The sequence below is a fragment of the Cydia fagiglandana genome, chromosome 23 (assembly GCF_963556715.1).
Source record: "Cydia fagiglandana chromosome 23, ilCydFagi1.1, whole genome shotgun sequence".
Taxonomy (NCBI): Eukaryota; Metazoa; Arthropoda; class Insecta; order Lepidoptera; family Tortricidae; genus Cydia; species Cydia fagiglandana.
Window position 1 is genome coordinate 4,189,225 of NC_085954.1, and position 27,919 is coordinate 4,217,143.

Consider the following 27,919-nt stretch of genomic DNA (forward strand, 5'->3'; position numbering starts at 1 on the left):
AATTGTGGGTGTCACCCCAAAATTCAATCAAAATTGTAAAATATATTTAAAAAGAGTAATTGTAATTTATGTTAAATAGCTCAAGATTTACTCCATCGCTTTCATTTTACATGATTATACGAATTTTTATAGGTGGCGCTACTGATGTTCACGGTCGGGTGTCACCCCTAAATGGGTGACACCAGGGGCGGACTGCCCCCGCCCCCCCCTAGCTAACGCCACTGCCTACCACGCACCTACAGCCGTAACAGCTATCGGAAAAGCCATTTGAATTTGTTATGCAAGAATAAATGTTCCTTGGCTATTATTCGTGGGGAAGAGACTAGAGTTAGACCATGACAAATCTGCAACGATTTTAATAGCACACAGCACACGCAGTGCAAGTGTTATTTTAAACGTCAAACTTAAGAAATTATGACGTATATAAATAACACTTGCACTGCGTATGCTATCAAAATCGTTGCAGACTTTTTTTGGTCTAATGCTATTAATATTACCAAGTAGACCATTAGCTAGGTAGCTTTTAAGGACTTTCGTTTGATCCGTATTGCGCAAAGCCCCGAGGGGCTATCGCCCTGTTCACCGTGTACAGGATTTTAGCTTACATTTACAACTATAATAGCTAGTCAAACAAGTTTGTCAGTAGAAAAAGGCGCGCAGTTCAAATTTTCTATAGGACGATAACTCTTCGCGCCTACATTTTTTAAATTTGCCGCTCTTTTCTTCTGGCGAAAATGGTTTGACTGGGTTTAGGTAAATATATTTGGTGGTCGGTGATAGGCGGGGTCTTCGCCCTCCCTTTCCTGTTGTATAAGATGTTTGCTTACATTATAACTAACTAAACATATTTGGTGGTCAGTGGTAGCCGGGAGGTCCGTAGGCGGTGGACGGGCGGGATCCGAACCCAGTCAGAGAACCGCTGAAGTCGGAGGGTTGCTGGTAGTTGTAGCCTGAAATAGGTATAATCATTTTAGAACTGAGTAAATATTAATTATAAAGTTTGTTTCATTTGTGATGTTTAATAGTCTTTATAATGTAAAGTTCGTTACTCGTTATATTGTATTGTTTAGACAGTTATTTCTTCTCTGATATTTTTCACTGTAGCTATAATATGGTGCTAATTAGTTTGTAATATTTCCGCTCAATTGTAAAACATGCTGTGTACACTTGTTTTGGATCTCGTGCTCGATTTAAGCCATAATGTGCAAATGTATTACCCATGATATTGTACGATGTCTGCTTAGTGTACCTAATAAAGTAAAATAAAAATAAAATAAAATAGACATACATTTTTAAGGCTCAACTCAAAATTCACTATCTGTCACTTCCTCAAACTCGTTAATAATTAGATTATGTCTGTCTGTCTGATTCTGTGTTGTGTGATATATTTATGTATATATGTATTTATTTATATATTTATTTATTTAGCTATATATCTTATTAATGTATGTATTCATATTGTTATATATTTAGTTGTGCTGGTTTTATTTTTTTCCTGTTCTTGCACTTCATTTATTTTTTGCTACCCTTATACTTATTTCTTCCCTTCGATAATTTCTACTACCCGAAGGTTGTCTGGAAGAGATCGCTCTTTAGCGATAAGACCGCCTGTTGTTGCTTAGTTTTTTTTTATGTTTGTTAATTTGCTGTATTCAATCATTGTGCACAATAAAGAATATTATTATTATTATTTGTATGTCTTTTCCATATCTCGGGACCATGGGGTCCCGGACCTTTGGGAGGCGTACGTGGGGCCGAAGCCAACAGCGCAGAGGCCCTTTAAGACACTTTAATCTAAAAGCAAGGGATACACGTGGCGGATACCATCCCCGAACGCACAATGTGATACATCAAGAGATGGTCCCCGCCAGGTGCAAAGACTATTGCAGTGCAGCACTTTTGTGCTGCGATGGGAACTAAGGTCATGGGCTATAGATTTGAAAGTTGGATGGACTGGATAATGGGCTATGGGAGAGACTAGCGGACACCTGCCGTGACAATCAGTCTCAAAATTGTATAAGACAGGTGGTGACTCGCCAACTCATTGAGTGGGCCCCGCAATGGCCGCACGCACAGTGCGACAACAGGGCAACACTTTGGAGCGGCTGTGAAGTTGTCGAGAGGTGAGTCTGCGGTAGCCAGATCCCGGTAATCCGTTCAAGGGCCACCGGCGTTATGACATTTTACACTTCCAACCTGGAGCATAGGTCCCGCTCTTGCGACTCCACTCTGGCCGGCCAATCAAGGCAAGCACAGAGGCGAGGGCCAGATGACAGGGCCCTCTGGAATAGGGGTCCGCGGTGTCGCCACTCACCGTCAGCTCGCCACAAGCTGCCCCCGCGGGGTTATTATTATTATTAAATATTTTAAAACTGTAGAATGGTTAAAATCTCAACTTGTTCCTGCATCCTGTCAACTCAACTGTTTCCTATCATGGGTAGATGTATATCTATATCAAAACGAAAAACAGATGTAATAATCGTTTATAAACTGCGTACAGATGTCGATGGTGTTAAATAATAGCAAAGAGAATATTCTCTCTTCTTTCATTTACTAATATAATAGTAAAATAAATGAAAATCCATCAGATATTTATTCTCGATGTTATTTTAAGATATTCGTTGAAATTACCAAAGCGGCCACTCTGTCTAGTGTACCGACTAAAGGATGACTCATGCTAGAACGGCCCGTGTTCAGGGCTATAATTGCGAAAACCGAAGTTCGCAAATTGCGGGCATTTTTCTCTGTCAGTTTAATTACGCCTCCATTGGAGTAAAAGAGAAAGATCCCCGCAATTTGCGAATTTCGGTTTTCGCGGTAGCCCCTCAGGCCGGGACGACCGACACTCCTTTTTCTACGACAGGTGACGGTCATCACTTGACGCTTTCTATAGAAAACGGCAGTGTAGAACGCCCCGCGCGAGTCATCCTTAAGAAATAAGTTCTCACCTTGGTTCTGGTTCCTAGTGGGTTCAGGGTACCGCGCCTCGCCCTCATACCTAACGTCTGCGTGGAAGCCAGTCTGCCAGTCAGCGTGGTATGTCACTGAAAATAAACAGAATTTTTGAGCTAAATATCATATAATATACGCGTAAGTAACTGTAAAAACTGAGCAAAGCGTTCAGCGGGGTAGACAGTGCTGAGGTGTTCATAGCAAACAAATGCAAAGCTTACCTTAGGGCATGCTTAGCAATGTACAAATTGCAGAACATTCCCAAAAAGCGGAAACGTTCTCGAGAATGTTCTCAGAACATTCCTGCAACATGGAAATTATTGTTTAAACAAGAGAATATACTTGAAATAAAGTTTAAATAGGCATAACTTAAAACTAAATGTTATTATGCATATATTTTTGTCTATTACAGTTAGCTATCTTGTTGATGTGATGAATTTACCAATAAGTTGCTTAAATTCTCACTGTATATCAGAGAACATTTCGACTTTCGACAATTTTTTCCAAAAATATTTTTTTGTTTCATTAGAATCTAGAGGCCTCTATCTCCCGCCATGCCAAATCTCAGCGCGCTCGGACCAAATTGAAAAAATTAAAAAAAAAAGTCGGCCATTTTGATTTTTTTAATGCAGTTTGTTTTGTCTTGGGGCCCTCTATGACATTTGGTCGAGCACCCCCCACCTATCACGCACCGTTTAAAAGTTGCCATACAAAATAAAAGTGGCCAGTTTTCCCGCAATTGTAGCATTTTTCCAAAAAAAAAAATTCATAGGTATCTAGGGGACCCCGAGATTCCGTGACATAAATTTCAGCGCGCTAGGACAAAATTAAAAAAGTTAAAAAAAAAGTCGGCCATATTGAAAAAAAATGGCGGTGTCAAAATCTGCCGGGGTTCCTCTATGACATTTGGTCGAGCACCCCCCACCTAAGTCTGACCGTTTGGCCGGGCCGTCATACATTTTTCTGACCGGAAGCGGACGACCAAAAGTCGGAATTTTCTGGGGGTAAGGACTACATCTAAACTATCGTGAATATTCATGGTATAAACCACGATAAATAAATAAATTCTAGTTCTCGAGAACATTCTCAGAAGTTACCGAGAATTTCTCATGTGGAAAGTTTCGCAACTTTGGAAAATTCTCGTGCGTGCATTGCTAGGCATGCTTTATGGTGCGACATAAAACAGTATAGGTAAATTAAATAAATTGAAACTAAAAAAATCCATACTAAATTGTTGCCATGTTTGAGCATTTAACCTCAAAAATGTGACAGTTACGTAGGAAGTGGCGCCCTCAATAATTTCTTGTCGGACTACCCTATTGCCGTTTGACGTCACACTGCCCGCTCCGCCGAACGCTCCGCTGAACGCTTGTCACTGAAGCCGCTCTTATGAACTCAAAGCATGCTCGGAATGGACGGAACACTAGAGTAGCAGATTACTTTATCTAACCAACCGAAACCTAACCTTATTGCAGTGGCGTAACTAGGGGGGGGTTGGAGGGGGCACGTGCCCCGGGCGCCATCCAACGGGGGGGCGCCAAAATGCACAAGACCTTTCGTTAGGAGGGAGGGGGGGGCGCAAATTCGGTGCCTGCCCCGGGCGCCATATCCTCTAGCTACGCCTCTGCCTTATTGTAAGGTAATACGTTACCAATTCGCGTCCGCGTCCGGCAGCGCCACTCTATTCCCCTCTCACCACGTCGTCATACTTGCCATCTCTTTCGTCGGTCGTAGTCGTGTCAGTCTAAACTCAACCTTATTGTATAAAGGTAATAATTAAGTTACCAATTTGCGTGCGTCCGTCCGGCAGCGCCACTCTATTCCCTCTCACCACGTCGTCATACTAGCCATCTCTTTCGTCGGTCGTAGTCGTGTCATTCTATATAAATTCAACCTTATCGTAAGGTAATACGTTACCAATTTGCGTGCGTCCGTCCGGCAGCGCCACTCTGTATTCTCCTCTCACTACATTGCCATCTGAGCTCTCTCGCCGATCGTAGTCGTTGCCAGATTGGGCGTCCTTCACTGAATACCCGAACTCATAGGACTTGGGCTGAAACAAAAATAACGATTTAGTACCAAACTTCGGCCCGGATGCCAACCTTACCACGAAAAATGTTCACTTTTAACCCACTCTACATGGGCCCACTTTGCCTAATAGCCAAACTAATAGCACAGAAGAAATAATAGTACATACACCGTACAGAAAGGACACTTCCTACAAACCCGAAGTTTGACAGCGATGCAGGGTCGAATCATGCTATCACTTTCTAATATATGGCAGTATCCCTTCCGGCTATTTAGGGTTGTCAAAATTCAAGTGACTATCTTATCTGTGGTCGTGCACGAACAAGGAAGTCAAGTGGTGCCAACCCTAATAATTGCTCGGAGCAATGCTGAGCCGAGCGGAGCCGAGTTCGACCGAAGTCAGGAGTGTCTCCCCACTGCTAATAGTCCATTGATTTCCACTATTAACTATACGAGTATGCGGTGGATGTGGTGGAAGTTAAGCCCCCTCCAGACTATGTGCGTGAATCGCGGCGCGACGTCGCGGAGCGAACATATCGCGAAGTTGATGTATGACTCCACACTCGCACACTTCACGGCGATTTCGCAGTTTGGTTTGCTGCAAGATGGCGGAAAAGCATCAGCTGATCGAGTTTAACTGTTAGTTATCTATGGCATCATACGTGATTTAGCTGTTTTTCCATTTTGATTTCTTGTGAAACCGTAAAATATAGCTGCTTAATGTAATATAATCATAATATAATTAATATTTATCTGGCCACAGAAGAGCCGAAATAGTGTGTAATGTGGAGTCTTGCAAGTTCGCGCTTCGCGTCTCCTTTGACGCGGGCCGAAATACCGACAAAAAACGGAGAACAAGGCGCGAAGACGTGAACAATCTGCGAAATCGACGCCACACTTGCGTTCGCGGCTTCGCCCGCGATTCACGCGCATAGTCTGGAGGAGGCTTTAGAACAAGGTTAGGGTGACCAGACGTCAGGAATTTTCCTGACATGTCAGGAATTTTAGGCGTATGTCAGGAATGCGGCCGGAAAAGGGAAATGTCAGGAATTTTGGCATTTCCGTTTCCCGAAGGACAAATAAAGAAAACAATAAAATGGTATACACATTAAAAATAATATTTACTGACATAAGTATTTCCCTTTACGAGCTTAGAACTTCACTTCTTTCATTTAAAAAATCACTTATTAATACAAATATGTAGTTTACTACCAATAACGTAAATCCGTAAAAGTACATAGTCTCGGGCGTTTGCTACTAGACGCCATGTTAAGGACACGACTCGCGCACTGTTATAACGTAGAAACTGGACTAACGGTGCGCCGCGCGGCATGACAATGCACCCCCCCCCCCCCCCGCAACCGCGACAACTCATGTCAGGAATTTCGGCCGAAAATCAGGAATTTTGTCAGGACTTTTGAAATTTGTATCTGGTCACCCTAAACAAGGTCGATAATGTAATAAGTACTAAGTACCTACCTACGAGTTATATATATATTATGTTGCTTTTTCGCATATTTGCATCCCGTAAACTCCCCATCAAGGTTGGTGCAATACGTAGTGTGCTTGATACGTACTAAGTTAGTACGCAACTACAAACATACCTACTACGTAATAAGAGCGTAATAACGATGAGAAGTACTATGTCTAACAAGATATACGTACCTATAGGCCTCTAGCTAAGATGACGAATAGGTATCCGTGATTGGTCGAAGTTGTCATTACGACTCCTCGATAAAGATAACCTACGGCGGGTCATTTCGCATGATTTGGAACAGAGGATGAGTAGAGTTGTTCCTTATTATAATTTAATCATGTCGCCAATAGCGACTAAAAATTCAAGTGAGTGAAACCGTTGTCGCCTAAACAGTTTAAAATATGTCTCACGAAAGTTTAATATCGATTTTATATTGAATTTGGCAAAGCTTTTCGTAGAGAACTTTCGTCAAGTGCCTGTCCCTATTAACAAGCCCTAGTTTTGCCCCGGGGTTAGAAAATCAAATACATAGTTGAAGTCATTAAAATTTAAAACCTTTTATAGAGTTGGAATGGTCCCCGTCTCTTATATTATAAGATGCAACAGGAAAAACATAATAGATAGTCCTTTATAGAATCTAAACTAGATCTGTCTGGAGAGATAAAATGCGTTTCTAGGATTCAGACGCAACCGCGAGTATACGTAATATTGCACGTGTATGTGCACTGGTGTTAGGCAGGAATGATAATGGTAGGAGTTGAAAAAAAAAATCTTTAATACCGTACGTTTTAGTATGCTTTTCATAAAAGTACTAAGTAAATGTCTACATATCTAGGTGTAATTATGTCAATCGTTGCAAGTATTTTGCTTTTAATAAATTTTTCATGTGAATAAACACTACGGATAACCGTACTTTTAGTATTCTACTCTATGCCTCTTTTGTTCTACTATGATAGCTTGCGCAAACAATTATCACGTTAGTTGTCATGAACACGCGGATTCAGACGGTAAGCTCTATTTATTTTAGTACTTACTAAACTTTATCTAGACTAGACCCTAATTCAAAATTATAAAATTTTTGTTGTCTTGAAGTACCTAAACGAAAACTTTAAGAAATAGAGAAATTCTAGTACAAGACAAGATAGAGAGAATAAAAATCTCAGCAGGATATTATTGTTGTATTGACTAGCTTAGGCTTTGACACTAAGAAAAACAGAGGCCCAAGGATGCTTCCCTGTGAGAACTTTAATTTGCTTTTTTAACTTTTGTCATGTTGGTTGTGTGGTAACTTCAAATATGGTTAACTTATTTGATCATACAACTCGTTTTTGCTTGATATTACTTAATTTTATGTAAAGATTGATTTCTAAAACTCTAAATTATCTTGACTACGGAGTCAAATGCCTTCGACATTTTGAAAAGACGAAACAATTAACAATTTCAAGGGAAAAGTGGGTACTTCGAGTTTGCAACCTTTCTTTTGGATTAATTATTTCTATTTATACATTTCAGCTAATCATGAAGCTCGTTGTTCTAATATCAAGTCTAGTCATCGTACAAGCTGGAGTTACAAAGCGAGACGCCCAGTGCGAAGGACCTCTTGTAAACGGAGTTCAACACAGCAAAGACGTACTTAAAACTGACCTCGACAGGCCGTACCTACTTACCACAGATTTCAGCAGTAACACGCTTTATTTCAGCTACACCATAAAAGGTGAAGAAGAAGGCTCCAAATCTGCCAAGCTTAATTTAAACACTGAAGAATTCACTGATATAGATGGCGTCCCAAACGGCTTTGCCCAAGCGGTAGACGAAAGCACTCACGAGGTTTATATCGGTGGAAGTGATGGCATATATAAATATAAACCAAATGCAGACAAAGCTGATTTTTTCGGAGCTAACGGCACTGATATTTGGACGATATACTACAAGGATGTGCTCTACTTTTCTATTTTTCCATCTCAGTTCCTGTACACGTATGTTGACGGTGAAATAACAAGGTTCAAAGATCTGGAGGAAACTCTCGTAGATAGTTTTCTTATTGACAATGAAAATACGCTGTTTTTCTCAAACAGTTCCGGTTTGTACAGTCAAAAGAAAGGCACGAAAGATGCGATTAATATATCTGGTGAAGAAATACGCATTAGAGGACTGACTAAAAATAAAGATGGTGATGTCTATGCTTGCGCTCAAGATGGTATTTACTCTGTGGATAAAACGCAGCATTCTTTAGAGAAATATGTGGACATTGATGATGCTTTTGGTGTGGCATTTGACAATCAGAATAACTTGGTGTACGCTGATGCGACAAGTGTTGTGAAACTTACACCTTGCAAATGAATAAACTCTTTTAAATACCATATTAATAAGTCTACTTATTAAATTATTTATCTTGTTTAAGAATAGGTAGTATGTACCTATTTTTGTTTGCGTACAACTGTCATTAATTTCAATCTAATGCCATTTCTTTTATACGTTTAACGTTGTATCCTCTTGGCTTTACTATTATTACCTTCCTGAATATTTATTTTTAACTAAAGTCATTTCATTCTATTTATATTAAACAAGAAAATAAATTAAAATTGCAAATTAGCGTATATTTTAGTATTACAAGAAGTGATCCGATCAAATTCTAACGCGTATAATACCTAATTATAGTCCCCAACATGTCCATAAACTGTGACGAACAGATGCCACAAGGGCACAACCGAATACAGTCACTAATATAAAGGAGCAAGGGTCACATTTCAATGTCGCAATACTTGATAAAGTTAATAATTTACCAGATAATAGGGAAACATAAACACATGCATCAGTACTCGGCGTGGAGTCAGACCAAATATACGTGATAATGAATTACATATTCGCGCTTTTCCTGTTCTGCGTAGAAGCGAAAGTAACGAAGTATGTGTCCAACGTTCCTATTCGGCAAATTGGCAGCAGATTCTACAGAGAAGAGTTACTGACAGACCAATTTCAAGATCCGAGGGAATTGACATACGATTCTTCAAGCAGAAATCTATTCTTCACATATATGGATGATGAGTTGCAGAATTCTGGAAGAGGCTACGTCAACGTTGTAACTAAAGAGACCAAAAAGATAGATGGTATAGCTAGAAACAAAGCTATAGGAGTTGATGCTGATACTGGTGATGTCTATTTTGGTTCAGACGATGGCTTATACAAATTCGATCCTGTTTTCAATAATGCTTCAGTAATAGGTCTGTATAACATTAACATAATGAAAATTGTGATTCGCAATAATGAAATATACGTCCTTGATGCCAACAACCATAGCATTTACAAAGTTAAAAACACTAGAAAAGCTAACAAGGTTGGTGAATGGAAAACAGTTATGGAGTTTGATGTGGATTACAGCAATAACTTACATTTTGTGAATATATGCGGACTTTTTTGCGTTCCTAACGGCGCGGAAGAAGCAGTGAAAAATGAAAATTTGCCGCTAGTCTACCATTTTCTAATAGACGAGCAGAAAACGTTTGGAATGACATTGGATTCTTTATATGAAATAGATTGTCTGAATGGAACAGCTAAGAAAGTTGCGGATATAGATTTTTATATAAGAAGTATAACGTTTGGCGACTATGGTGACATATATTATTCGACCGATGTCGGTTTGTTTAAGTTGAAACCGATCAATCATTATGTTATTTTCGATATAAAAAGGTCGAGGGCGTAAATTAAAACGTTTGATAAGGATTTAAGTCGTATTATTTATAAGACGTAGACTAAACATGCCTTTGTTTATGTTGCAGTTAAATCCTACTTACAACAACATTCTCAATCTCAATTGAAATTAGGTACTTAGGGCTTAGGAGTTTGCCAATCGGTAATCCATCGCAGACATTTTTGTAGTTTCAAGAATTTACCTTAGTGTTGGTTTTTTTTTTCTGGTGCTCAGTACTTAGTCAGTTCGGGGCGTTTATTGTAAGTGAATAGGTTTCAGATTTTTGCGACTTTTCGAGGCGAGGTTAGAATTTAGGCACAGAATAAATAATAGTACTAGGTACAGAAGACTCACTCTCTAACAAAACGCGTCTGTCACGATCACCACAGATATGGCCGCTAGGTGGCGACAGCGCCACGCGCGGCTTATGGCAAACCCCAAAATTGGGGTCGAACGGATGGACTTTTAGCTACCTGTATGAGCAAAGCGACGAAATCGCGAAGTGAGCCACGCCTGATTTAGGTATAAAAATTAAAAAGTATATATGACTCACAACTTCATGGTCGTGACCGTGACCATGGTCGTGTCCATGGTTATCCTCATACTGCCCTCCAAAGCTGCTGGGCGGCAGGTAGTTGTTGCTTGGTGAGCTGAACCCTGAAAAATAAAATACGTAATACTAATAGGTATGTAGGTAGGTTTCCTAACTTCCCTGAGATGTACTTAAGGGTCGTAAGGTTAGGGTGGTATTCCATCTGTCAAATTCCAATATAATGGTCCAATGTGTATTTTGTCTCACATTTTGCTTAACGAGAGAGAGACGCACTGACATTGGACCAAGATGTTGGACAGATGGAATACCAGCCTAAGAATCAATTAATCTTAAGTACTACTGAATAAAGTACATATTTTGTTTTTTTACCACATAAAACTCAAACACTCTAAAGCCACCATAAAAAAAAACAGATTTAAAGCCAGAAAAAACGACTAGGGCTAAAAAACCTGCAAGTTGCAATATACATTATTGAAATTATACAATTTTTATTTTAGCGCCCTCTATCGGCGAGTAGCAGAAGTTTACCAAATCAACTAATGACAGAGACTTTTTCATTCAACATCATGTATATAATTCTTTCCTGCGGCCGCGAGATGGAACATGTAGCACTTTCACTTGCAAACATTGAAACATTATTTTATAGGTAAGTCGGCACTAATTAATTTTTCCTTTTATTCGTAAGCCGTAAAAAAGTAGGTAATGAATAAAAAACAGGAAAACCAGTGGGAATTTATGCGGTGGGTTCTAAACTTCTAAAGATAGCGACGATAGCGTGCTCCTAGATGGTGCAATTAAGTAAAAGTAGCAATGCACCAAGGAGAAGTTTCCAAAGTTGCGAAATTTTCCATACGGAATGTTCTCAGAACTTACATTTTACGAACCATAAAAATTATTCAGGAAGTCGCTGGACACCGCCGTTATCAATTATTTTAACTGACTGTCTTATTTACGAGTTTATTAAAATAATACTAATAGTACATTTTTTGATAATTCTCATATTAGGGAATGTTCTCATTGGAAATTTAATTTAAATTCTCGTGTAAGTTTCCGGAAATTCCCGAGAATATTACTGAATTTTTGAGAATGTTCTGTAACTTGTACTTACATTGCGAAGTAGAAGTTACCAACACAACAATGCAATAGGTACGGTCATGTTAACGGGCTGCCAAGAGGGCGTACCTGGGAAGACCAACTGGTGGCCGCCAGGTAGGTCGGCCCAGATACCGCTGGGGAAACAGTGTGGAAGCGGATCTGTGTCAGCTTCAAGTCAATAATTGTCAGGAAACGGCGCAGGATCGCGAAAGGTGGCGTGCTCTCGTTACGGAGGCCAAGACCCTCTTTGAATCGCTGAGCCATATTAGTTAGTTAGTCAGTTAGTTAACGTGTTAAGCCTAAGATTACCAGGTAGGTGTTGCTAGGGGTGTTGTATCCAGAGTTCTGGAAAGTGCTTCGGCCGCGGTAGTTGTATCTGACCGGGTACACCAGTGTCGCGAACAGCAGCTAGGTTCAGACAGTAGATAGTGTCTGGTAGGTGTTACCTGTGTCTACCGGCGGCAGGTAGGTGTTGCTAGGGGTGTTGTAGCCGGAGTTCTGGAAAGTGCTTCGGCCGCGGTAGTTGTATCTGACCGGGTACACCAGTGTCGCGAACAGCAGCTAGGTTCAGACAGTAGATAGTGTCTGGTAGGTGTTACCTGTGTCTACCGGCGACAGGTAGGTGTTGCTAGGGGTGTTGTAGCCGAAGTTCTGGAAAGTGCTTCTAAAGATAAAGATAAAAGATAAAAAATAGTTTATTCAAGTAGGCATATTACAATGCGCTTATGAACGTCAAATAAACCTTTACCGGCTCCAACCGTACACCTCTGCCCCGAGAAGATTTAAATCCCCCCTCAATTGGAGGAGGGTATCCCAATATGGGACCGGCAACAAACTCGGCGGGACACATCTTTTCAAAACATTATTACATCTTATAATTAACATGCATTACGAGTAATTAATACAATTTAAATTACTATAGAATTCATGCAATTATACTCAGTGAGTACATAACTTTATAGAATTTGATATAAAAAATAAACATATATGCACATGAAATCACAAATACGTAGCTCTTTCAGAAAACAAATCAAATCTTACAAAAGGAAAAGAAAATAAAATCAATAAAAGAAATGAGAATACATATTATATGAATCTAACTGATTGTTATGAGATGCTTTCATACAATTTGATGTGCTTTCTTACCTGAGCTGAGTCACCTTTAACTCTACACATAATACAATGTTTTTAATTGCTACTTGTCGTTATTACAGTTTCTGGTTTGGACCATGCATGTTTGTCTGTCAAGTAGTCCTCGACTCTGTAATAAGCCTTCAACATCAATGACTTTTTTAAGTAATTCTTAAGAGCTGGAAAGGGTAATCTTAAAGCATCCTCAGGTAACTTGTTATAAAAATGAATGCATTGCCCAACGAATGACTTCTGTACTTTACGAACACGAAACTTTCTGATAGCAAGCTTATTTTTATTTCTAGTATTATAGTTATGGACATCAGAATTCTTAGTGAAGGAGTCTAGATTCTTAACAACATAAATAATACTATCATATATGTATTGGGAAGCTACAGTTAAAATATTAATTTCTTTAAAAAGTTCTCTTAATGATTCACGCACCCTTAAATTATATATAGAACGAATGGCTCTCTTTTGTAAGACAAATATAGTCTGTATGTCAGCTGCTTTGCCCCAAACCAGAATACCATATGACATTACACTATGAAAATAACTATAATAAACAAGGCGAGCTGTCTCAACATTAGTCAATTGTCTAATTCTCCTCACAGCGTAAGCGGCCGAACTTAATTTGTTTGCTAGTGTTCTTATATGAGGACTCCATTGTAGATTTTTGTCCAATGTTAAACCAAGAAACAGTGCTTTATCTACCATCTCTAAGCATTCATTATTCAAAAGTATCTTAGTATCGACTGGTTTAACATTCGGCAAAGAAAATCGAATGCATTTAGTTTTCTTAGCATTAAGAAGCAAATTGTTCATAGTAAACCAGTTTAGTACATTAACGAGTGTGCTGTTAATTACACTGTAATCGGTAGATTTACGATCAACCTTAAAAAGTAATGATGTGTCATCAGCAAAAAGAACAATTTCACAAAGATTTTCTACTACACATGGCAAATCATTTATATAAACCAAAAACAGGAATGGACCCAAAATAGAACCTTGTGGCACTCCTAATTGGACTACAGTACCGCTAGACCGGGTTTTGTTTACAACAACTGTTTGTGTTCTGTTGCTAAGGTAAGAAGACATAAAGTTTAGGGCATTTACTGACAGACCATAGTGTTCTAATTTCAAAATGAGCGTTCCATGATCCACACAATCAAATGCTTTAGAAAGATCACAAAATATGCCAATTGCATCACAAGAATTTTCCCAAATATCATAAATATGTTTAATAAGTACCGAAGCAGCATCGGTCGTGGAACGGCCCTTTGTGAAACCAAACTGATTGCTTGTGAGTAAAGTATGTCTGTTGAAGTGACCCAGTAGATCATTTAACATTAACTTTTCAAAAACTTTACTTAGTACAGGAAGTATTGATATTGGACGGTAATTAGCCATATCACTCGAATCACCCGATTTAAAAAGAGGTATGACTTTGCTATATTTCATAAGATCTGGAAAGACTCCTTGTGAAATTGAAATATTATAAATTACGGCTAAGTAAGGCGCTATTACGTCCAAGACATGACTAATGACTCTAACGGATGTTCCCCATAAGTCTTCCGTTTTCTTTAAATTGAGTGACTTGAATGTTTTAACAATAATTGCTGAATCTACTAGACTAAACTCAAAGTTAATATTACATTTCTTAACATTAGCACAAAGTAAGGAATGAGCTCGAGACGAAGATGAATGTAGACATTTCGTGGTATTAATAGCTATTTTAGAAAAATAATCTTCGAATGCCGAGGCAACATCGTTGTTTGACATGGTCTGTTGTTTATCCGAGACAATGTTGACTTGACAATCGCGTGATTTACATTTACCAGCTTCCTTATTTATAATATTCCATGTTGTCTTCACTTTGTTGTCCGACACTTTCAGTTTAGAACTTGTATAGTTTGCTTTGGCTGTTAAACACACTCTCTTGAAGATTTTTGAGTAGTTCCTCACATAGTCCAGGAAATCTGTATTTTTGTTCAGCTCTCTCTCACTATAAAGTTCATAAAGCCTTTTTCTACTTTTATAAATGCCTGCAGTAGCCCATTCACTAAACTTTGTTCTAGTTTTTGACCCACTAATAGTTTTCATACTGAAATTTTGATTAAAATGATAAAGAATTACGTTAAAAACATCTTCATACAAATTATTACAGTTGTAATGTGAAAATGGTAACCTACAAAGACTTTTTTGAATTTCATTTTTGAATAATTCCAAGCGACTACTAGTAATGGGTCTATATGTTATTGTTTGTGGAGTATCACGAATATCGCTTAAGAAAACAGCCCTTTGACCGCTATGATCAGAATAAAAACAGTTAAATATTTGCTTATCTATACATTCACAATTACAAAATATATTATCCAGACATGTTGCACTAGTTACCCCTACCCGAGTAGGTTCAAGAAACAAGTTAAATAAATTGAATGATTTAAACAAACACAGCATTTTAACAGTGTTACTAGAGGACTCGAGCAAGTTAACATTAAAATCTCCACAGACTATAACATGTTTTTGGCCCTTACATACTAATTTCAGCACACTTTCCATTGTAGTTTCAAATGTGCTGAAGTCAGCTGATGGTGGTCTGTAAACACATACAATAATATATTTTTCTAATTCTACACAGGAAATTTCGATAATTCTTTCTATGGAATAATTTACAATATCTTTACGCTCTTTAGATTTCATGCAATTTTTAACAATTATCAGGGAACCACCATGAACAGCAGACTGTCTAGCAAAAAAACTGACTAATTTAAAGTTAACAAAATCAAATAAAAACTGCCCATCTTTCAGCCAATGTTCAGTGATACACATAACTTCAACATTATTATTATCTAAAAATAAACCTATTTCTAATTCTTTGCTGGAAAAACCCTGAATATTCTGGTGAATAATATTCATACTCAGGCGTTTTTCCGCTGTCTTACAATCTAGTTTAAATTTGGCATGGGGTCCTTGACTTTGTCAGCTGACTGAGAATTAGCTATAACACTACTAAATCTATTTGGCTCAATATTATAGGCCAATAAATCCACTAGGTATACAAAATATTTCTTTGGCAGAAATACCTTCCTTGGAGCTAGCATGAAGCGCTCAATGAATTTATTTAAGTCAAACTTCGGCCGCGGTAGTTGTATCTGACCGGGTACACCAGTGTCGCGAACAGCAGCTAGGTTCAGACAGTAGATAGTGTCTGGTAGGTGTTACCTGTGTCTACCGGCGGCAGGTAGGTGTTGCTAGGGGTATTGTAGCCGAAGTTCTGGAAAGTGCTTCGGCCGCGGTAGTTGTATCTGACCGGGTACACCAGTGTCGCGAACAGCAGCTAGGTTCAGACAGTAGATAGTGTCTGGTAGGTGTTACCTGTGTCTACCGGCGACAGGTAGGTGTTGCTAGGGGTGTTGTAGCCGAAGTTCTGGAAAGTGCTTCGGCCGCGGTAGTTGTATCTGACCGGGTACACCAGTGTCGCGAACAGCAGCTAGGTTCAGACAGTAGATAGTGTCTGGTAGGTGTTACCTGTGTCTACCGGCGGCAGGTAGGTGTTGCTAGGGGTGTTGTAGCCGAAGTTCTGGAAAGTGCTTCGGCCGCGGTAGTTGTATCTGACCGGGTACACCAGTGTCGCGAACAGCAGCTAGGTTCAGACAGTAGATAGTGTCTGGTAGGTGTTACCTGTGTCTACCGGCGGCAGGTAGGTGTTACCTGTGTCTACCGGCGGCAGGTAGGTGTTGCTAGGGGTGTTGTAGCCGGAGTTCTGGAAAGTGCTTCGGCCGCGGTAGTTGTATCTGACCGGGTACACCAGTGTCGCGAACAGCAGCTAGGTTCAGACAGTAGATAGTGTCTGGTAGGTGTTACCTGTGTCTACCGGCGACAGGTAGGTGTTGCTAGGGGTGTTGTAGCCGAAGTTCTGGAAAGTGCTTCGGCCGCGGTAGTTGTATCTGACCGGGGGCTCCAGGGTCGCGAGGAGCAGTTAGGTTCAGACAGTAGGTTGTCTCTTGTAGGTGTTACCTGTGTCTACCGGCGGCAGGTAGGTGTTGCTAGGGGTGTTGTAGCCGGAGTTCTGGAAAGTGCTTCGGCCGCGGTAGTTGTATCTGACCGGGTACACCAGTGTCGCGAACAGCAGCTAGGTTCAGACAGTAGATAGTGTCTGGTAGGTGTTACCTGTGTCTACCGGCGGCAGGTAGGTGTTGCTAGGGGTATTGTAGCCGAAGTTCTGGAAAGTCCTTCGGCCGCGGTAGTTGTATCTGACCGGGTACACCAGTGTCGCGAACAGCAGCTAGGTTCAGACAGTAGATAGTGTCTGGTAGGTGTTACCTGTGTCTACCGGCGGCAGGTAGGTGTTACCTGTGTCTACCGGCGGCAGGTAGGTGTTGCTAGGGGTGTTGTAGCCGGAGTTCTGGAAAGTGCTTCGGCCGCGGTAGTTGTATCTGACCGGGTACACCAGTGTCGCGAACAGCAGCTAGGTTCAGACAGTAGATAGTGTCTGGTAGGTGTTACCTGTGTCTACCGGCGACAGGTAGGTGTTGCTAGGGGTGTTGTAGCCGAAGTTCTGGAAAGTGCTTCGGCCGCGGTAGTTGTATCTGACCGGGTACACCAGTGTCGCGAACAGCAGCTAGGTTCAGACAGTAGATAGTGTCTGGTAGGTGTTACCTGTGTCTACCGGCGGCAGGTAGGTGTTACCTGTGTCTACCGGCGGCAGGTAGGTGTTGCTAGGGGTGTTGTAGCCGGAGTTCTGGAAAGTGCTTCGGCCGCGGTAGTTGTATCTGACCGGGTACACCAGTGTCGCGAACAGCAGCTAGGTTCAGACAGTAGATAGTGTCTGGTAGGTGTTACCTGTGTCTACCGGCGACAGGTAGGTGTTGCTAGGGGTGTTGTAGCCGAAGTTCTGGAAAGTGCTTCGGCCGCGGTAGTTGTATCTGACCGGGTACACCAGTGTCGCGAACAGCAGCTAGGTTCAGACAGTAGATAGTGTCTGGTAGGTGTTACCTGTGTCTACCGGCGGCAGGTAGGTGTTACCTGTGTCTACCGGCGGCAGGTAGGTGTTGCTAGGGGTGTTGTAGCCGGAGTTCTGGAAAGTGCTTCGGCCGCGGTAGTTGTATCTGACCGGGTACACCAGTGTCGCGAACAGCAGCTAGGTTCAGACAGTAGATAGTGTCTGGTAGGTGTTACCTGTGTCTACCGGCGACAGGTAGGTGTTGCTAGGGGTGTTGTAGCCGAAGTTCTGGAAAGTGCTTCGGCCGCGGTAGTTGTATCTGACCGGGGGCTCCAGGGTCGCGAGGAGCAGTTAGGTTCAGACAGTAGGTTGTCTCTTGTAGGTGTTACCTGTGTCTACCGGCGGCAGGTAGGTGTTGCTAGGGGTGTTGTAGCCGGAGTTCTGGAAAGTGCTTCGGCCGCGGTAGTTGTATCTGACCGGGTACACCAGTGTCGCGAACAGCAGCTAGGTTCAGACAGTAGATAGTGTCTGGTAGGTGTTACCTGTGTCTACCGGCGGCAGGTAGGTGTTGCTAGGGGTATTGTAGCCGAAGTTCTGGAAAGTCCTTCGGCCGCGGTAGTTGTATCTGACCGGGTACACCAGTGTCGCGAACAGCAGCTAGGTTCAGACAGTAGATAGTGTCTGGTAGGTGTTACCTGTGTCTACCGGCGGCAGGTAGGTGTTACCTGTGTCTACCGGCGGCAGGTAGGTGTTGCTAGGGGTGTTGTAGCCGGAGTTCTGGAAAGTGCTTCGGCCGCGGTAGTTGTATCTGACCGGGTACACCAGTGTCGCGAACAGCAGCTAGGTTCAGACAGTAGATAGTGTCTGGTAGGTGTTACCTGTGTCTACCGGCGGCAGGTAGGTGTTACCTGTGTCTACCGGCGACAGGTAGGTGTTGCTAGGGGTGTTGTAGCCGGAGTTCTGGAAAGTGCTTCGGCCGCGGTAGTTGTATCTGACCGGGTACACCAGTGTCGCGAACAGCAGCTAGGTTCAGACAGTAGATAGTGTCTGGTAGGTGTTACCTGTGTCTACCGGCGGCAGGTAGGTGTTGCTAGGGGTGTTGTAGCCGGAGTTCTGGAAAGTGCTTCGGCCGCGGTAGTTGTATCTGACCGGGGGCTCGCAGCTGGCCAGGGTCGCGAGGAGGAGCAGGTTCAGAGCCTGGAATAGAACGTCATATCATCATTATAAATATTATAACACATAGGTTTAGGTTTTAGGTACTACTTACCTACTAAACTAAACACACGTAGGCAGAACAAAAGACGCGCGCTGTTATAGTTCGTTTTTTTTAGCATTAGAAATAAGGTAAACAATCTTGATGTGTCTTTTAATTGAAAAACACATTTTAAAAATAAGTCACGGCAAATATGTAACAATTATGAATCTAATACGATCATTTATATTCTTCTACTTTCATAACTAATAGTTTTTGATTTTTAAAAAGCGTTATTCAATTAAAAGATGTCAATATCGCTTACCTTCTTGCAAGTTCTTTCTAATGCTAAAAAAACGAACTATAGGTCCGACCCCCACGGCCCCAGGGATTTCCTCTTTCAAACCTAAACGTCGCAAATTTGTAGCTACTCTCTAAAGGCTCCTCTTCACGTTGGGCCAACGCCAACGCCAACGAGGGACGCAGCCATGCGGTAGAATGAGATAGCAATATCACTTGCTCCCTCTAACGCATAAATGCGTCCCTCGTTGGCGTAGGCGTTGGCCCAACGTGAAGAGGAGCCTTAATCTCTATCACCAAGTGCCTAGGTAACTTCCTACTTAGTATTTTAGGTTTTAGGTATTTAAATTTTATATTCTTATTTACATTGAAATTGCTAACAAACAAATGTTAGTAATTTCAGAATGTAAATGATTTGTTACTGTAACTGCTATAAGTAAAAATAAAAAGCCATGCATATACATTTTTATTTTGTTTCAAATGTTTCTATACAATTCAATATCAATAAAAACAGCAAATCATGAAATCACTATTGCGGAACCAATTGCTACATAGCTACTTACATGTATAATCTATATAAACATAACGTCCAAAATGAAAAAAAAAGTACCATACAAGTGCCAAAAGTTGGGGGAGGCGGAGTGGTTTAAATCGACACGAGTTTCGAATTACCTTTTCGCATGTGTATTGTACAACGTTTTACAGTAGGTATATAGTATTTTACTAATTACCGCACTAGGGCGGTAAAGTACCACCATCTTTTGTTTTTAGGGTTCCGTACCCAAAGGGTAAAACGGGACCCTATTACTAAGACTTCGCTGTCCGTCCGTCCGTCCGTCCGTCCGTCCGTCTGTCACCAGGCTGTATCTCACGAACCGTGATAGCTAGACAGTTGAAATTTTCACAGATGATGTATTTCTGTTGCCGCTATAACAACAAATACTAAAAACAGAATAAAATAAAGATTTAAATAGGGCTCCCATACAACAAACGTGATTTTTGACCAAAGTTAAGCAACGTCGGGAGGGGTCAGTACTTGGATGGGTGACCGTTTTTTTTTTGCTTTTTTTTGTTTTTGTTTTTTTGCATTATGGTACGGATACGGAACCCTTCGTGCGCGAGTCCGACTCGCACTTGCCCGGTTTTTCTGTTTCGCAAGCATTTTAACATCCTTTCTATACCTACATGAACTTATTGATTAATGCAGGTACTAAAATATGTAACTAAAGTATGCCACTGACCAAATATAATTAAATTACAATCTTTTGTTCACATCATTGTAATTACAATTATAATAGTGTTGCATAATGTGCTTTTATGTGACTCGAAAGCTGACAAATTCAGTTGCATTGTTTCTAAACATCCGAAATAGTTATATCATTTAAAGTATAATTATCAGTCATTTCCTAAAATCTGATATTTCAGTGAGCGGTAAGTACCTATTGCTAAATTTGCAAATGGGTTTACCTAATTTGCTTACATTAATAGTACATTTCGATGCTAGTGCGGAAGCCTGCGCCTGCGGCTCGTGGCAAGATATCTCGGTACTCGTGAAGTAATGACATTTCCGCACGTGTATCGAACGACGTTTTTTAATACAGTTGCGAAAAAATAAGAAAAACATTGTTAATCGTACACTAAACATAAGTGGTAACAGTGACAGCTCGGTTAGACGTCGTCTTTAAGTATATTATATCTATGGGCGTTTGGCAGCTATTCCGTTCCATTCAGTCAACTTATTAAGAACGGAATTTTCAATATTGAATATTAAAAAATAAACGTGTTATAATGATGAAGAGGTAAGTAATTAAATATGAAATATGTAATCTTTTTTGTATTCTTACATTAACGGTAGGTTTTTATGCTGATTACGACGTTTAAAGGAAACTAATATTAACACTCATCAATAAGTAGTCGTGAATTGGAACAAGTATAAATTTAAAAAAATTGGAAAAGTAAAAAGCACTAGTTCGAGATAACCAACTTTCCGCACGCTAAACAGCTACGTAAAGTAGCACTTTTTGAGCAACTGTATTAAAATAGTACATTTCGATGCTAGTGCGGAAGGTATGTCATTACTTCACGAGTACCGAGATATCTTGCCACGAGCCGCAGGCGAGTGGCCAGACTCGGGACGAGTGAAGAATGACATTTCCGCACGTGTATCGAACGACGTTTTTTAATACAGTTGCGAAAAAATAAGAAAAACATTGTTAATCGTACACTAAACAAAAGTGGTAACAGTGACAGCTCGGTTAGACGTCGTCTTTAAGTATATTATATCTATGGGCGTTTGGCAGCTATTCCGTTCCATTCAGTCAACTTATTAAGAACGGAATTTTCAATAATAATAATAAATAATAATAAAATGCTTTATTGCACACTACAAAAGAAATGGTACAAAAGTATGAACAGGTACAAATATGTAGGTAACAACAGGCGAATATTGAATATTAAAAAATAAACGTGTTATAATGATGAAGAGGTAAGTAATTAAATATGAAATATGTAATATTTTTCGTATTCTTACATTAACGGTAGGTTTTTATGCTGATTACGACGTTTAAAGGAAACTAATATTAACACTCATCAATAAGTAGTCGTGAATTGGAACAAGTATAAATTTAAAAAAATTGGAAAAGTAAAAAGCACTAGTTCGAGATAACCAACTTTCCGCACGCTAAACAGCTACGTAAAGTAGCACTTTTTGAGCAACTGTATTAAAAAATATATTATTTGGTTGTGTAGATAATTATGAAAAGTACAATTACCTACATGGTTTGGAAGATATAAGTAGGTACCTACTATATAGTTACTAACTGAATTGTATATTTTTTTTATACAGTGTGGCCAATAAGCCAAGAACTTAAGGATTCTAAGGAACAATATAAAAAAAATGTAGAGACGGTAATTTTTAGTGTTCCGTACAAAACTTTGTTCACGGAACACTTATGGGATCACTTTTCGGTCTTGCAAATCAGTTAAATGCGTTTTTCTCAGAGACCGTTTGACGTAGATACCTAAAATTTGGAACAGTTATAGCAATTACCACCACTCATATTGTAAATAAGTCAAAATTGCTTACTTTGTATATGGCCTGTCAAAGTCTATCACAAAGGTCTATTTTACCATGACTTCCATAGGATAAAGTCTCCCCTACTATATACCTACTATATTTAACCTTTTATAATAATTACCTAACTACCTACCTACTTGAATAAAACAGTAGCGGTATCATTTTATCACTTGTCATGCCATACGTCACTTTCGCACTTACATATTCGTTAGAACGTGACAGGCATATGGTGACAAATGATATGGCTCCTCTACACGATGGGCCAACGCCGGCCACTCCAAGGGACGCATTTATGCGTTAGAGGGAGCAAGTGATATTGCTATTTCATTCTGCCGCATGGCTGCGTCCCGAATGGCCGGCGTTGGCCCATCGTGTAGAGGAGCCATTAGCCCTACCTACTGGATGGTCAATTGCTCATTAGAGGTCATTAACTCATTGATATGTCTTGAGGTCGTCTTCTTAAAAAAATAGTTTAATAAACGGCCATGTAATACTTAATATCAAAGACAACTATTTCCCGAGATCCAAACAAGACAAAGATCCGATCCCGTCTCATTTCCATAGATTATTTCGCATTTTAATTGGTATTCCTCTCCATACAAATTCCAACCTTACACCTTTGGAATTAGAGCTCAAACACGTAGCTTTCGCTGCTTACAACTTCCCGTATAAAGAATGTCATAAGCGCCAAGCATTTGTAAGAGTTATACGTCGTTTTATATAAATAAGTTTAGCATACAATAGTTTCATTGTGATCCCTTTGTTATAGAATTTAGTGTAGGATTACATGGAAATATGGATTACGGAAATTGGTTGCCTTGATGAGATCTCATTTTAGTTGAAAAAGACGTAAAGACTTACTTGTGTGGAGGCACGGTAGTGCAAACAGTGCAATGGCCAAGTGCCGAAGACCGCACAACAGGTTCTGATTCTTTTGACGTAATATGTTTAGTGTTCATATTTTTAACGTTTTGTTTTCGTTAGTAGATAAGTGTACGAATTAACATTTGGCAAAAATGTTTCTTAACTGGAAATAATACACTAATCATACATACTAAAAACAGTTTGCTTAAAATAATATGAAAGTAATTATGTATATGACTTAATCAGATTTTTTTTGCTAATTAATTGCATTTTATAATAAACAATACCTAATTATTTTGATGAAAATTGACGTAGGTATTTGTGGGTCGTTAAATGGATACTATAATAATATGCCTTATAAATTTATTTACGGCTGTATTTTTAATTTAAATTCAATTTTTTTTTGTAAGTAACTGTTCTTTTGCGGCCTAGTATGAAAAAGGGTTTTTAGATTAAACTTGCGGCCATGTGAACCGCTCCAGCAAATCGGCAGCGCGAGTGGCCTGCAGTGTAATATTAGGGCCCATTGCGTCAAGTCAAACCATTAGAACGCTGCGTTGTACATGTATCCTAGATTCTAGACCTAGAGCATAGACATAGGCGTGTTGAGTAAAACTTGTCATTCTTGTGCATTAGAATTGAATCTAAATATTTGCCAAGACTTATGGATTCTATGTATACAGACAATTTTATTGACAATAATATCCATAATATTATTCATGATGATGATGAATATTTAAGTATTAACTTTGCTAAACAATGACATAATTACACTTTGTGTAGGTAATCGGGCGTGAAAAACAAAAGCTTTAAATTTATACGTATTTTAAATATTAGTGATTATAATACGTAAAAAAGTCGTCTTTTCAATCAAGTTCTCATAAACCGTTGTGGACATTCTTGAGAAAGTCACTGTAGCTACCTATGTTGTTTCTACAAATGTAGTGTACATATGTCGTGGCCATTTTTGGGGGACACTTTTAGGATGTAATGACACTGACGAATTTACACCATCGGTAAGTAAGTATACATTTTTAATGCTATTGGGGATAATTTTCAGTCCAAAAGCCATTAAAAGTATCCTTCACTTTCCTATTTTTATTGCCGCTATTATTTTAATATAGATCAACCAACAAACGATTAGTTATCACGCTACAGTAGGTATTGCGCCACGGCCCACATACAAATTATTATATGCTATATGTTATTATGGCAATTGAACGGAATATAATGACATAAATATGCGAGGTCTGTGAAATGCGTCCAATGTCGCATGTGATGTAATGTAGAAATTAGAGGCATGTTCGCAAATGATATTAAGTCAGGGTTAAATAATGGGTAAATACTTAGTTTTATATATTTCGTCACTACTTTGAAAAAATCTCGTATCTCACACTGCTACTTAAAATTGAAAGGCAATAACTCTATATCATCTGTATGCATTGCATAAAGCATTTTTTTTATTGACAAAACGAGATACGAGTTTTTTTCAAAGCAGTGCCGATTTCTCCCTCGCCTTAGGAAAAACTGTTTTTATTTTATTTTATAAATCTAGAAATGCATCTATGTACCTATTGGATGTATTTCTTCTGAACTGCCCAAAACTTGTGCTTAATCTGGATTACTTGAAGCTTAGGTTTTCAGCAGTGGGATACTTTATGATCTTAATGACTTTTTTTAGAAAAACACTACAAAGGCTGACCCTAAAATCGCTGAATGTCTATGAAACTAGTTCTAAACTAAACTAGTTCAGTACTCAAATATCGCGAAAGTAATTATTATGAGTCAATGTACCGTGAAACTTGATCATTGAAAAATTGAAATTACACGATTTCTCGATGTATAAATAAAATTAAGATGACACGATACTTATAAATAGATAAATTAAATATTTTAAAAGTTTACTAATAATATAAAGTCTTATTCTGAACAAGACAAAGGGAATGCTAGCCTAAAGCTTCCATTCCATTCCTATACTACAGTCTAGTGCAGGAATTTTACTTAAATAGATATAGCTACAATACATCTCTCGATTTTTTGTGGAAATTATGTTACAGGATACCGTACAGTAATAAGTTAATAACCTCGAAAAGTTAATAGTAAGTATCTCTTGAAACCTACATTTTATTACCCAACTCTTATGTCAAAGGATATTCTAATCTACTTTCAATTGCATGCTAAAATCTCATTCTGGCTATACTTGCGCGGTAATATGAAGTAATACGAATTTGATTTAGTTTTTATTATGCGTAGCGAATCAGATCATTATAGACGTAATCTAATACGCATGCGTGGATACGCTACTTGAGATAAGTAGCTATGGTTGATTAAGAATGAGATATTTTAGAAGGATCTTCACTAAGATAATTACACACAATATGTGGTACCGGAAGGGAAATTATATAAGTACTTAACTCATGATTATATTATATAATAATGCACTATAACTTCTACAAAATAACATTAATTTTAACTAGGTAGGTCAATATGCTAAATAATATTTATAGGCAATTATGGTTTTGATGCCTACCTATTAAAATTTTACTTATAAATAATTATATTTGACTTACTATCATATTATTGATATAATAGCTGCATGATGTGTATCATGTAATTCATGTACCTACGTATCATTTTCTATTTAAATACTCATTAACTTACTTTGAAAAACGCCATCTCGAAGACTATCGTTGTAATTGAAATCTGAAACAAACATATTTTCATTAACGTCAATAAATATTTTTTTTGTATACTACTTAGTTTACTTTTGAACACTTTGATGCAGTGTTTTTCACTCAACTTGGCCTGCGCACTTTCCTGCTTTCTATTAATAACGTCAAATAGCAGAGGTAGGTATTATTGTTTTTTTTATATAGTAACATAAGTAGGGAATGCAAATCGATTATTTTCGGTTATTTTTTGTATGGAAATAATCGGTTATTAACCGAAACCGCGGTTATTTCCATACAAAAAATAACCGATTTGCATTCCCTAAACATAAGGAACTAAACTATGGAACTATATAGATGTCTAATGCAGCACATACAAGACCCACACTATTTTACAAGTCATTGTGAAACATAGAATTGCATACCCAGCTTAACACGTTAAAAATTCTACTTAAAAAAAGTAATGCACTTAGTCGGAACTCGGAACAAACATAACATAATTAAATATACGAACGGTTCTATTACGTATATTAATTTAAATCGCACCGCATAACAGTCGTAATGAAGTGTAATAAGACGCAAGAGAAAATGGCGCAAATGTCATAATCTGTCGACGAAGTGCTAACTGCGTTTACTAAATGCTCGTCACTGTTCTAATTATTACATCTGTTGTGGTTTGGTGTTGCAGTATAAGATGAAGTCTGTGCCTGACGACCAACACCTACTGACATATGTAAATTTAAGAAACTGTATTTAAAATTTATTTTAAGTCACAGCCGTTGTGTTATACTCGTATTATAATTTTTGATCCTACGAGCCGGATTTGAGCCAGTGTCTCAAATCCTGCTCGAAGTGCAAAGTGTATGTCTTCTAACAGGGATCATTAATATGGGACCAGATGTGTTAATCGGTTTTGTCGGGCAGATACAAGTAAGTATGGCAGAGGAGCTAGGCAGTAGGCACATATGTGTCCGCGGACAGATCATTGGCTGATACTTCTGTATGTATATCCTTAGCTATAAATTGACCAGTTTAAAGGGTTCCGTACCCAAAGGGCAAAAACGGGACCCTATTACTAAGACTCCGCTATCCGTCTGTCTGTTACCAGGCTGTATCTCATGAACCGTGATAGCTAGTCAGTTGAAAATAGGCGTATTTCTGTTGCCGGTATAACAACAAATACTAAAAACAGAATATAATAAATATTTAAAAGCGGTGCTCCCATACAATAAACGTGATTTTTTTGCCGGAACCCTTCACGCGGAAATGGTACGGAACCCTTCACGCGCGAGTTTGACTCGCACTTGACCGGTTTTTAATAGTACCTATCATCTAAATGACCGCGTTGGCTTGAATTCGTAACCCTAGATTATCTAAATACCCCCGTGGGTAAGTTTTCCCATACAAGAGGGACGGGAACTTCCCACGATAGGAAAGCTAGATTTATATCTGTGATGTTAACTCGGAATACTCGGATGCAATCATGGGCTCTTTACAATTTAAGTTTTAAATGAGGAATAAACACAATTATGATTTGGTACATAAATGTGTTATTAGAACATTAACTATACTATGTCAAGCAATTTCCGTCAAATTTAAAAAATGTAAGCGCGAATTGTTATCCGCCCGTAGAAAATTTTAATCTCGCGCCTTTTTCTACTGACAAACTTGTTTGACCGACTAAGTTTTATAATATTTTTATAACAAAATAAAATTGAAAAGTTTCCTAATTGTAAATTATTTCAAGTCATTTAAAAATAATAACTTATATTTCAGTAGTACATACTAATTTTCTCACTAATTTCCTTCCCAATCTAAAAAACCTCAAAAACTAGACAAACCTTTTCAAAAGCACACAACTAAACGCACTAAAAGAAAAAAAACAATCCCGATTTTCGCGCGCAATCTCGTGCGGTCCAAAACGCGCGTTCACCGTTCCAAATTCAAAT

At 39.0% G+C, this 27,919-nt stretch overlaps 3 protein-coding genes across 3 annotated transcripts; 2 read left to right on the forward strand and 1 right to left on the reverse strand.

Moving 5' to 3' along the window:
• Positions 1 to 280: 280 nt before the first annotated feature.
• On the reverse strand, positions 281 to 27,919 carry LOC134675945 (pro-resilin-like). Its single transcript, XM_063534290.1, has 7 exons — positions 27,812 to 27,919; positions 25,963 to 26,004; positions 18,931 to 19,066; positions 10,699 to 10,802; positions 4,870 to 5,005; positions 2,949 to 3,044; positions 281 to 950 (listed from the first exon to the last, which is right to left on the reverse strand). Exons 2-7 carry the CDS (start codon positions 25,975 to 25,977, stop codon positions 856 to 858), a joined length of 582 nt encoding a protein of 193 aa, XP_063390360.1. The 5' UTR covers positions 25,978 to 26,004; positions 27,812 to 27,919; the 3' UTR covers positions 281 to 855.
• On the forward strand, positions 7,423 to 8,816 carry LOC134675711 (ommochrome-binding protein-like). The gene is made up of 2 exons (XM_063534020.1): positions 7,423 to 7,464; positions 7,970 to 8,816. The coding sequence occupies exons 1-2, from the start codon at positions 7,444 to 7,446 to the stop codon at positions 8,795 to 8,797; spliced, it is 849 nt and encodes a 282-aa protein (XP_063390090.1). The 5' UTR covers positions 7,423 to 7,443; the 3' UTR covers positions 8,798 to 8,816.
• On the forward strand, positions 8,910 to 10,177 carry LOC134675712 (uncharacterized). The gene has a single exon (XM_063534021.1). The coding sequence runs from the start codon at positions 9,309 to 9,311 to the stop codon at positions 10,155 to 10,157; it is 849 nt and encodes a 282-aa protein (XP_063390091.1). The 5' UTR covers positions 8,910 to 9,308; the 3' UTR covers positions 10,158 to 10,177.

Excerpts from the sequence above, each read along its gene's own strand:
- LOC134675945 (XM_063534290.1), bottom strand. Across the intron at positions 10,803-18,930 it reads CCTGCCGCCGGTAGACACAG|GGTTCAGCTCACCAAGCAAC; the intron begins GTAACACCTACC and ends TTTATTTTTCAG. Across the intron at positions 951-2,948 it reads CACTAGGAACCAGAACCAAG|GCTACAACTACCAGCAACCC; the intron begins GTGAGAACTTAT and ends TACCTATTTCAG.
- LOC134675712 (XM_063534021.1), top strand. The coding sequence starts at position 9,309 with ATGAATTACATATTCGCGCTTTTCCTGTTCTGCGTAGAAGCGAAAGTA.
- LOC134675711 (XM_063534020.1), top strand. The coding sequence starts at position 7,444 with ATGAACACGCGGATTCAGACG. Across the intron at positions 7,465-7,969 it reads TGAACACGCGGATTCAGACG|CTAATCATGAAGCTCGTTGT; the intron begins GTAAGCTCTATT and ends TATACATTTCAG.